We start from the raw sequence: 12,057 nt of genomic DNA, 5'->3' as shown, positions 1-12,057 counted from the left end.
GGGTAAATAAGGGTTACGAGCATGGCGCATTTCGTGACAAAACATTTCTAAATATTCCATTACCGTACTTCGAAGCATGTCAACCGCTGTTTAAAATCCATTTTTATGCCATTTTTCTCGTAAAAAAGCGATAATATTCCGACCGGGAATCTGCATTTAGGTAAACAGATGAAAGAAAATAAAGCATGGGGTCGACTCGGGCACGCGCCTAAGCCCATAGTACTCTGATCGGCCACTTGCCAAAAGCGATAATGTGTTTCAGCCAGAGGCTGCCTCGATATCGTTCAGCTTTTTCCCGGGCTCTGAGAGCCTATGGGAGCCGTAGGAAGTGTCACGTTAGAGCAAAGATCCTCAGTCTTCAATAAAAAGAGCCAAGATGAAGAACAACTTGTCAGACAGGCCACTTCCCATATAGAATCCTCTCAGGTTTTTGCCTGCCATATGAGTTCTGTTATACTCACAGACACCATTCAAACAGTTTTAGAAACTTTAGGGTGTTTTCTATCCAAAGCCAATAATTATATGCATATTCTAGTTACTGGGCAGGAGTAGTAACCAGATTAAATCGGGTACGTTTTTTATCCGGCCGTGTCAATACTGCCCCCTACCCCCAACAGGCTAAGTACGGTAATGGAACATTTTGAATTTTTTTGTCTGGAAATGCGCTCGCGCGTTACCCTTTGGATAGTGACCTGAACGCGAACAAAACAGGGGTATTTGGACATAACTATGGATTATTTGGAACAAAAACAACATTTGTTGTGGAAGTAGCAGTCCTGAGAGTGCATTCTGACGAAGAACAGCAAAGGTAATAACATTTTTCTAATACTAATTCTGAGTTTAGTGAGCTCTGAACTTGCCGGGTGTCAAAATAGCTAGCCCTGATGGCTGAGCTATGTACTCAGAATATTGCAAAATGTGCTTTCGCCGAAAAGCTATTTTAAAATCTGACATAGCGATTGCATAAAGGAGTTCTGTATCTATAATTCTTAAAATAATTTATGTATTTTGTCAACGTTTATCATGAGTAATTTAGTAAATTCACCGGAAGTTTTCGGTGGGAATATGATTTCTGAACATCACATGCTAATGTAAAAAGCTGTTTTTTGATATAAATATGAACTTGATTGAACAAAACATGCATGTATTGTATAACATAATGTCCTAGGAGTGTCATCTGATGAAGATCATCAAAGGTTAGTGCTGCATTTAGCTGTGTTTTGGGTTTTTGTGACATATGCTTGCTTTGAAAATGGCTGTGTGATTATTTTTGGCTGGGTACTCTCCTAACATAATCGAATGTTTTGCTTTCGCTGTAAAGCCTTTTTGAAATCGGACAATATGGTTGGATTAACGATAGTCTTATCTTTCAAATGGTATAAAATAGTCATATGTTTGAGAAATTGAAGTTATAGCATTTTTGAGGTTTTTTGTATTTCGCGCCACGCTCTACCATTGGATATTGGCGAGGCGTTCCGCTAGCGGAACGTCTGTCCTCAATAGGTTTTAAAGATTGCTGGGTAAATGTCACACATTATTTCTCAATAATCATTTTGGATACAGACTTCAATGGTATGCCAAAAACCTACCCCCTAAGGACCTTTTCTATTGATTTAATTCCAGGAAGATCCAAAACATCATACATATCTTTGGGCCAATCTTGTATGGAATTCCCCATGCGTCTTTAGCATAACCATCCAAATTGCTTTCTATTAGGCTTAATCTTGTAACTCTCTTTCCTGCTCTCTCTCTTGCTCACACTCTCCGTATTGACCTTAACCCTTAGCCACATGTTGAATTTATTTTTCTTTAAGCTCTCTGTGCTTCTATTTTACACCCTTTTTTTTCTCCCTGACTCTCCCTCCTACGGTCTTTATCGCCATCACTAGCCGGCTACCAACCGGTTACTCAACCCTGCACCTTAGAGGCTGCTGCCCTATGTATATAGACATGGAATCACTTTAATAATGTTTACATACTGTTTTACTCATTTCTTATGTATATACTGTATTTTACTCAATCCCAGTCTGACATTGTGTGTCCTAATATTTATATATTTTTTAGTTCCATTATTTTAGATTTGTGTGTATTGTTGTGAATTGTTAGATACTACTTCACTGTTGGAGCTAGGAACACAAGCATTTCACTACATTCCACAATAACATCTGCTAAATATGTGTATGTGACCAATACAATTTGATTTGATCATCTTCACTATCAACTTGTGAAAACCCCTCCAATACCGAGGCCCTTTGGCTGAACGTAAGAGGATAACACATTCAACATCACGATGCAGACTGTGTTTAGGGCGACAGTGGCCCCTGTCTCACAACCCCCTCTCTCCCTCCATTTTTACAGGAAGTCCTTTGAGTTTGAGGATGTGGTGCAGTTGACAGCGCAGCAGGGTACACTGGGAAGTGGGGCCAGGCGCTCCGGTCTGTTCCACGCCTTCTCTGACGACAACATTTATGAGGACATTATCTGTGAGTTCACCCCTGACACAAAGTGAAAAAAGACACTCCACTTAGGCAGCCTGAGTCATCTTACAATCTTAGGAACATTTAGGAACCAATTCTTTCCTTGTCTTACTTCCCATCATCGTAACCACTGATAAAGAAAAGGCTGGTATATAGATTTTTCTCCATATTGTCACATATCAAGTCCTTATTAGATCAGTGGTGGACGTGGAAGGAGAGAAATAAAGGCAGCCATTTAAGACCATTCGGACTTAAACATGGACTATTAGTGTATTATACTGTGTATGTCATCTGTCTCCCTCACCTTTGACCCTGGCCAGCTGGACCCTTGACCAGAGACAACCCATATGAGGATGTCAAGCTGTCTCCTACTATGTGTCTCCCCATCAGGCGTCCCCGACCCTGGAACATGGCACAGAGAGAGAGCCCTTGCACCCCAAAGGTAGTAATGGAAACTGATTCACAGGATATTCGATTTCAATTGAGCCCAGTATGATATGAAAAAACAAACATGCTTTAATCTTTAATTAACCCAGTCCCCTTGTATTCTGTGTCTCAGCTCCCTCCCAAGCCTCTCAAGTTGCGGGTGGAGAGGAAGGAAACACTGACAGCGACACCACCCACCCCTACCTCCCCTACTGAAGCCCCCCACAGAACTGCCTTTCCCAAGCGACCCACAACCACCCACAAAACATACAGACTGCCTCAGGTAAACACACACAAGTATTTCATAAGCATTTTATACACAGTGGAAATTGTATTTACCGCAAACTATTAGTTATTTTATTTTGTCATTTTGAGTGGGAATAGCAGCCTACAATGTTAGTGGTATTGGTCTGTTTGCAAGATTACACATAGAGAAGCCAAGCTAGTGTTAGGCCTACAATCTGTTGTCCATTTGGAGATAAATCTGAGCTTCCTGTATGCTTGGCTCTGGATCCAGGTCACTCATTCCGCTGCTCAAGTTGAAACTTGACTGATGGCCCTATCCAGTCCAAACAGGTACCCATTAGGAAACGTTTTTTCAGTGCAACAAGGAAGTTGTGCTTGAATTACATTTAATGATTTGCTAACTTTTCAGAAAAGTTTGCGGCCAGATCACATGTATGTCAACAACAATGTGATGATATGTCACATGAATGTGATTTATTTGTATCAGATAAATATACTGAACAAAAATATAAATGCAACATGCAACAATTTCAAAGATTTACTGAGTTACAGTTCATTATAAGAAAATCAGTCAATTGAAATAAATGAATTAGGCCCTAATCTATGTATTTCCCACATGACTGGGCAGGGGTGCAGCCATGGGTGGGCCTTGGAGGGTGTAGGCCCACCCTTTGGCAGCCAGGCCCACTCACTGCGGAGCCAGGCCCAGGCAATCAGAATCAGCTTTTCCCCTCAAAAGGGCTTTATTTCAGACAGAAATACTCCTCAGCCCCCCCATCCACCCACCCCCTCTCAGACGACCCTGCAAGTGAAGGGGGTCCTGGGCTGGCCTCGTTAAACCTGGTCTGCTGTTGTGAGGTCGGTTGGACGTACTGCAGCTTATGGTAGAGAAATTAACATTCAACTCTCTGGCAACAGTTCTGGTGGACATTCCTGCAGTCAGCATGCCAATTGCATGCTCTCTCAAAACTTGAAACATCTGGCATTGTGTTGTGTGACAAAACTGCACATTTTGAAGTGGTCTTTTATTGCCCCCAGCACAAGGTGCACCTGTGTAATGATCGTGCTGTTTAATCAGCTTCTTGATATTCCACACCTGTCAGGTGGAAGAATTATCTTGGCAAAGGAGAAATGCTCACTAACAGGGATGTAAACACATTTTTGCACAACCTTTTTGAGAAATTTGCATTTTGGGCATGTGCAAAATTTGGGGCATTTTAAAAAAGATATATTTTGCTCATAAAACATGGCACCAACACTTTACATGTTGTGTTTTATATTTTTGTTCAGTGTATATCTTTGTGTACGTGTTTGTTTGTGTGTGGTTTCTCTGAAGCAGTATGTCAATAAGATTCATGTGATCTTTGACGCCAAGCGAGGGAGAAAGAGAGTGAAGAGCCAGGCACAGGGCGGTTCAGCTCGAGGTATGACTGTTATTACCCTCGAACTTGTCTACAAGATGAAGATGAACTGCTCTGTAAATATCCAGCAATTCATGAGATACGTTACATCCCGTCACTGGTACAAATACAATACAAAGACACTCTATCCTATAATGTCTCTTTCTTTCATCCCTTTATTACTCTCTCGATCTCTGTCTGTGTGTGTCTCTGTCTGTTGCGCTCTGTCGCTCTCTCATTTTCTCTTGCGCTCTCTCTCTCTTCCGTTCTGAACAGAGGAGACCAGTGGAACTGAGAGTGACCCAGAGGACAACACTAATGGTACTATTATAGGATTGACCTTCTTGTCAAAAAAGTCCATTCCAAAATCAATGTTTGGCAGACGTTTTTAGAATGTTGAGATCAGTCAATGTCCCACGCTTTCTACTAAAGTTGTGTAGATCCAGCTTCAATCCCAAATTAAGGGGAAAGCACTGTCTAGTTTCCTGTTTTTTTTTGTGTGTTTTTTTTTGTGGGGGGGTGCCTTTATCTTTTCTATTCACATTTTATTAGCATTTAATCAAAGCAAGATATAATATCCTGTTCCCCTAGATTCACCATTTAAAATACAAATGTTACTGTCTCCACTAGGAGGGTCGAGACGCTCAGTCTATGTCCAGTCCACGCTGAAGCGAAGGCCAGGCTACCGCACCCTGGAGAGGGACCTGATCCAACTCCAGCAACAGCAACTATTCCAGCTCTTTGTGGTTGTGTCACTCAGAAAGAGTTCCCCGGGAAACACCTACGCCCCTGAGATCACGCAACAGTTTCCCAACAAGGTTATTGTCAATTGAAATCAATTAAAGCCAACCTCTTTCAGGTGGGGGGCAACGGAGCTTGGCGGAGGAACCCACTTATACAATACATTTTTATAGGGGAAACCATGGATGGGCTCAAAGGAACCGCAGAATGTTTTGAGTTGCCTTTGTTTTTTGTTACCATTGTATTTCTCTTTACTTTTTCCTGTTTTGCGGGCCAGGAAATAAAATGAGTCTATAAAATGATTCTCGCCTTTCTTTACGGTGTAGTTTGCGAAGTCTTCTCGTCACTCCCGTGAAGCTGAAGACCGGCTGAAGGCCATCCCCAAGTTTTGCTTTCCAGACTCTCAGGACTGGCGGCCATCTGGAGACCTGCCCAGGTAAGCTGCTGTCACATTCACATTGTGGTCGCAGTATGTAGCAGTGGAGTACAATAAGAATATTCATATAAGGGGGCTGAAACAACCACTTTAATATTGACTATATGTATTGAAACAGGTCAAAACTTAAAAAGTAGCGAGTTTTTGTTTTGTAATAATCACTGTGCTAGAATTAAATATGATCTGAAAATTAAGTGCAAGTTATGTTAAATGGCTGGGCTCCCTGCCTGTGCCATTAAACCCCTACAACTCATCCAGAACGCCGCAGCCCGTCTGGTGTTCAACCTTCCCAAGTTCTCTCACGTCACCCCGCTCCTCCGCTCTCTCCACTGGCTTCCAGTTGAAGCTCGCATCCGCTACAAGACCATGGTGATTGCCTACGGAGCTGTGAAGGGAACGGCACCTCCATACCTTCAGGCTCTGATCAGGCCCTACACCCAAACAAGGGCACTGCGTTCATCCACCTCTGGCCTGCTCGCCTCCCTACCTCTGAGGAAGCACAGTTCCCACTCAGCCCAGTCAAAACTGTTCGCTGCTCTGGCACCCCAATGGTGGAACAAGCTCCCTCACGACGCCAGGACAGCGGAGTCAATCACCACCTTCCGGAGACACCTGAAACCCCACCTCTTTAAGGAATACCTAGGATAGGATAAAGTAATCCTTCTAACCCCCCCCCTTAAAAGATTTAGATGCACTATTGTAAAGTGGTTGTTCCACTGGATATCATAAGGTGAATGCACCAATTTGTAAGTCGCTCTGGATAAGAGCGTCTGCTAAATGACTTAAATGTAAATGTAATGTAAATGTAAATGAAAGGTTGAACATCTAGATTCAGACAAAGAAAAACATGATTGCAGTTCATATTCCATGCTTTGTTTTCTTCCCACGGAGTCTGCCCTAGAACACTGCTTAACTCTACTACAATGTGTATCCCTGTCAAATTGTCTATGTTTCTGTCTCTAGTGAAACTTTCTCTTTTGTCTTGACGGGAGAGGATGGCAGCCGTTGGTTTTGTTACTGTCGTAAGATCCTGGTGAGTGTGTGTGTGTGTGTCATTACGTTTTGTGTGTGTCTGCCTGCCTGTGCGTGTGACAACTTGGCAGTAAAGTGCTTACTCAACATCAAAGGGATATACTCCATCTGAGTCGTAGGCCATAAAACCTCTGAATCAATAAGCCTAACTAAAAAGAATTTCACATTTTGTCCGAATGTTAAATTGTAGATGAATGTTAGATTTGTGTTTTTTGAATGCATTGCACAATTCTGTTATCCCCCAGAAAGCCAGCGTTGATATAGCCTTTCAATAACATTGTTGACACTGAATGCCAGGATTGGTTTTCACGCTCTTCTCTGTGTTGATTTGTGCCATTTAGCCCTGTGGAAAGGGGAAGAGACTGCCTGAAGTTCACTGTATTGTAAGCAGACTGGGCTGCTTCAACCTGTTTGCTAAGGTAACCGGCAGTCTGATTAAACTCTTCATATAAAATGCATTTTAGCCTGCTTGTGCACATTGAAAAGGGTTGAAACTAAATCCTGTAAAAATGTCCCAAGCGAATCAGAAGGGTGAGTTTTGAGAAGGGTAATTGATATATTTAACGATGTGTTATTATGTACCACCCAATGTTTTAGTCGGTGCAGGTGAGAGGGGAGAGGTGTGACTGTAGTGTAAATAAAAGGTGAAGAAAGCAGCTAGTATTTAATGTAGTCCTGGTGTATTCTCTTGTTGATACTTGTCATCAGGATAGTCTTTGTGTTTAGGAGTGTAGTTATGGAGTTATACTGGGTGTGTCTTTGTGTGCGTGTGGGTGGGTATGTTTTCAGATCTTGGAGGAGGTAGAGAGGCGCAGGGAGATCTGTCCTGCCCTGGTGTCCCCCTTCATGTGTAGCGTCATGGAGGCTCCTTTCCCCGCCCCTGGACGCACCATCACAGTCAAGAGCTTCCTCCCAGGCTCAGGAAATGAGGTAACATAATCACAACTAAGAGGAAGTCACCCTAGGACTATAGGAAAAGAGTTACTGCAGGATGTTAAGAGAAGTAACAGTTCCTACCTAGCTCTTTATTACGGACACTATGTCAACAACACCTGTAATCATGTGCAATGTCTCTGCCCAGCAACCAACTGTTGTAAGAGAAATAGCCGTGCGTGTGTGTGTGTGTGTGTGTGTGTGGTCAGGTGCTGACTCTGTGCCGCCCGGTGGACTCGAGGCTGGAGCATGTGGACTTTGAGAGCCTGCTGCAGTGCCTGAGCGTTGGGAGACTCCTGCAGGTGTTTGCCTCTCTGCTACTGGAGAGGAGGGTCATCTTTATTGCTAACAAACTCAGGTGATGAGTTTCCTCTAGTACACACAGCTTCACTGGCATCTCCAGCTTGACTTGGGAGACAGTGGGAGGGCAGGTACTGCAGAGTACTGGTTCAGGGTGGAATGTATTGTGTGTTTTGCTCTTCTGTTGGTCGGTGTGAAAAAGTGCTGTGTGTAAGTTTTCATAAGTACATAATGTAGTCCGAGTTAGTTAATTGTATTGAATAGACTGTATGGACTCCATATCTTTGACATGCCTCTTCTCTGGAATTTAACATATTTTTATCCCTTTCTCCTCTCTTCAGTGTGCTGTCTCGTTGTGGCCATGCTGCGCTGGCGCTGCTTTACCCGTTCACATGGCAGCATACCTTTGTACCTGTGCTACCCGCCAGCATGTTGGACATCAGCTGCTCTCCCACTCCCTTTCTCATGGGGGCGCTGGCTCCCTGCTTGCCCGAGCTGCTGGAGCTTCCCATAGAGGAGGTAAGTGACAAAGCTCACCATCTGATTCCCAGTGGCTAGTCAATAGATGGCCATGCTACAAAGGACAACATTTTCGATTTCATCAGAATTGATGAGGAAGTACACGAGTGATTAGTTCCTTGGTAAAGGATTAAGGTTAGGGTTATTTAGTGTTCTGTCGCACACAATGGTTTATCAGACTTAAAAGTATTTGAGCCACCTAGTGGTAGTTTTATAAATGTAATTACAGTAAGACTAACAAATAACTGGAGTATCAAACTTCAAATAGTTACTAACAGTTAATGGTAGACAGTCCCTGATGTCTAATTTGAAGCCCAATACTTTGACCTGCTTTCCTGTTGTCAATTGATATTTTCTATGTTCTCTCTCTGTTTGCATTCTAGGTGCTTATTGTAGATTTATGCGCAGACAAGTTTGTCAAACAGGTGTGTACATTTTACATTTTAGTCATTTAGCAGATGCTCTTATCCAGAGCAACTTACATTATTGAGTGGATACATTATTTTTACTTTTGCCTGTAGTGGTCCACTGCGGGAATCGAACCCACAACCCTGGCGTTGCAAGTGCCATGCTTTATCAACTGAATTGTATTTAATAGCAACTCATGAAGGATGGGTGTGGTTCCAAAACATGACAAGTGACTAGGACATGAGGAAGACTTTGTCTGTGCATGTCTGCTCTCCGTCCTTGTCCTGGGATTGTCTTTTGAAGTGACATTGTTAAATTTGTATTTATTGGTATTTTATTTAACGAGGCAAGTTAGTTAAGAACAAATGAGTATTTACAATGACGGCCAAACCAGGACGACGCTGGGCCAATTATGCGCCACCCTATGGGACTCCAAATCACGGCTGGTTGTGATATAGCCTGGAATCGAACCAGGGTCTGTAGTGATGCCTCTAGCACTGAGATGCAGTGCCTTAGACCGCTGCGCCACTCGGGAGTTTAATATAATACTACACTATGCCAGAGCTTGAATTTCTCTTGGATGTAGTCCAAGTTCATATAGTGAGAATATTAAAGGGATTATCCACCCCCAGAAATAAAAATCATGAAACTCCTGTCAATTTGATGAACGCCTATGTTCTATCAGTGACAAAAATAAAAAATGTCCCCTTGATTTAACTTCTAAGTGGTCCATCTGTGAAATCTGGAAATTGTGTAGGAACGTGTTATGCGGTACATTCTGAATGTATTCAGACGCCTTGACTTTTTCTATATTGTTACGTTACAGCCTTATTCTAAAATGGATTACATTTATAATCTACACACAATAACCCATAATTCAGACCCTTTGCTATAAGACTTGAAATTGAGCTCAGGTGCATCCTGTTTCAGTTGATCATCCTTGATGTTTCTACAACTTTATTGCAGTCCACCTGTGGTAAATTCGATTGATTGGACATGATTTGGAAAGGCACACACCTGTCTATATAAGGTCCCACAGTTGATAGTGCATGTCCAATCCATGAGGTCAAAGGAATTGTCCATTGAGCACCGAGACAGGATTTTGTGGAGGCACAGATCTGGGGAAGGGTACCAAAACATTTCTGAAGCATTGAAGGTCCCCAAGAATCCCGTGGCCTCCATCATTCTTAAATGGAAGTTTGGAACCACCAAGACTTCCTAGAGCTGGCAGCCTGGCCAAACTGAGTAATCGGGGGAGAAGAGCCTTGGTAAGGGAGGTGACCAAGAACCCAATGGTCACTCTGATAGAGTTCCTCTGTGGAGATGGGAGAACCTTCCAGAAGGACAACCATCTCTGCAGCACTCCACCAATCAGGCCTTTATGGTAGAGTGGCCTGATGGAAGCCACTCCTCAGTAAAAGGCACATGACAGCCCGCTTGGAGTTGGCCAAAATGCACCTAAAGGACTCTGACCATGAGAAAGAAGATTCTCTGGTCTGATGAAACCAAGGTTGAACTATTTGGCCTGAATGCCAAGTGTCACATCTGGAGGAAACCTGGCACCGTCCCTGGGGTGAAGCATGGTGGTGGCAGCATCATGCTGTGGGGATGTTTTTCAGTGGCAGGGACTGGGAGACTAGTCAGGATCGAGGGAATAAATACAGAGAGATCCTTGATAAAACCTGCTCCAGAGCGCTCAGGACCTCAGACTGGGGCGAAGGTTCACCTTCCAACAGGACAACAACCCTAAGCACACAACCAAGACAATTCAGGAGTGGCTTCAGAACAAGTCTCTGAATGTCCTTCCTTGAGTTGCTCAGCCAGAGCCCGGACTTGAACCCGAGCTAACATCTCTGGAGAGAACTGAAAATAGGTGTGCAGCAACGCTCCCCATCCAACCTGACAGAGCTTGAGAGGATCTGCAGAGAAGAATGGGAGAAACTCCTCAAATACAGGTGTGCCAATCTGGTAGCATCATACCCAAGAAGACTCGAGCCTGTAATCACTGCCAAAAGTACTGAGTAAAGGGTCTGAATACTTATGTAACTGGGATATTTCAGTTTATAAAAAAATGTAAGCCTGTTTTTGCTTTGTCATTATGAGGTATTGTGTGTTGATGGATGAGGGGTAACATTTTTTTTTAAATCAATTTTAGAACAAGGCTGTAACTAAACAAAATGTGGTAAAAGTCAAGGGGTCTGAATACTTAATGAATGCACTGTAAGTAATAGTTTCTAAGGAGTTTCGCTTCTGTTTCTCACTGAGATCCTATTGGGCCGCTGATATTGAATGCTAGTTTCTATGATGACACCATTCTGTATACTTCTGGCTGTTCTTTGGACACTGTGTTAACTAACCTCCAGATGAGCTTCAATGCCATACAACTCTCCTTCCGTGGCCTCCAAATGCTCTGAAATGCAAGTAAAACTAAACGCATTATCTTCAACCGATCGCTGCCCGCATCTGCCCGCCCGTCCAGCATCACTACTCTGGATGGTTCTGACTTAGAATATGTGGACAACTACAAATACCTAGGTGTCTAGCTAGACTGTAGACTCACATTAAGCATCTCCAATCCAAAATTAAATTTAGCATCGGCTTCCTATTTCACAACAAAGCATCCTTCACTCATGCTGCTAAACTTACCCTCGTAAAACTGACCATCCTACGACTCGACTTCAGCGATGTCATCTACAAAATAGCCTCCAACACTCTACTCAACAAATTGGATGCAGTCTATCACAGTGCCATCCGTTTTGTCACCAAAGCCCCATACACTACCCACCCATTACCCACCACTGTGACCTGTACACTGGCCCTCGTTTCATACTCGTCGCCAGACCCACTGGCTCCAGGTCATCTATAAGTCTTTGCTAGGTAAAGCCCCGCCTTATCTCAGCTCACTGGTCACCATAGCAGCACCCACCCGTAGCACGCGCTCCAGCAGGTATATTTCACTGGTCACCCCCAAAGCCAATTCCTACTTTGGCCACCTTTCCTTCCAGTTCTCTGCTGCCAATGACTGGAACGAACTGCAAAAATCACTGAAGCTGGAGACTCATATCTCCGTCACTAGCTTTAAGCACCAGCTGTCAGAGCAGCTCACAGATCACTGCACCTGTACATAGCCCATCCAACT

General features: G+C 43.4%; 1 protein-coding gene across 5 annotated transcripts in view; it reads left to right on the top strand.

The window, feature by feature from the left end:
• The window catches only part of LOC106572026 (DENN domain-containing protein 2C), a 42,648-nt gene that overhangs the window by 18,010 nt on the left and 12,581 nt on the right, over positions 1 to 12,057 (top strand). For 2 of the 5 annotated variants that reach the window (XM_014145727.2, XM_014145729.2), the window contains 13 exons: positions 2,359 to 2,483; positions 2,798 to 2,919; positions 3,037 to 3,186; positions 4,486 to 4,573; positions 4,826 to 4,870; positions 5,180 to 5,367; positions 5,617 to 5,726; positions 6,690 to 6,759; positions 7,100 to 7,177; positions 7,548 to 7,688; positions 7,901 to 8,049; positions 8,333 to 8,510; positions 8,894 to 8,935. In XM_014145727.2, coding sequence (XP_014001202.1) covers positions 2,359 to 2,483; positions 2,798 to 2,919; positions 3,037 to 3,186; positions 4,486 to 4,573; positions 4,826 to 4,870; positions 5,180 to 5,367; positions 5,617 to 5,726; positions 6,690 to 6,759; positions 7,100 to 7,177; positions 7,548 to 7,688; positions 7,901 to 8,049; positions 8,333 to 8,510; positions 8,894 to 8,935 — 1,486 coding nt within the window. Of the gene's footprint in view, positions 1 to 2,358; positions 2,484 to 2,797; positions 2,920 to 3,036; positions 3,187 to 4,485; positions 4,574 to 4,825; positions 4,871 to 5,179; positions 5,368 to 5,616; positions 5,727 to 6,689; positions 6,760 to 7,099; positions 7,178 to 7,547; positions 7,689 to 7,900; positions 8,050 to 8,332; positions 8,511 to 8,893; positions 8,936 to 12,057 lie in introns of those variants that run through there. The other 3 variants (XM_014145730.2, XM_045696154.1, XM_014145731.2) reach the window with 3 other exon arrangements.

The sequence above is a fragment of the Salmo salar genome, chromosome ssa15 (assembly GCF_905237065.1).
Source record: "Salmo salar chromosome ssa15, Ssal_v3.1, whole genome shotgun sequence".
Lineage (NCBI taxonomy): Eukaryota > Metazoa > Chordata > Actinopteri > Salmoniformes > Salmonidae > Salmo > Salmo salar.
The sequence above is the reverse complement of the archived record's forward strand: the minus strand, read 5'-3'. Positions and strand labels throughout refer to the sequence as shown.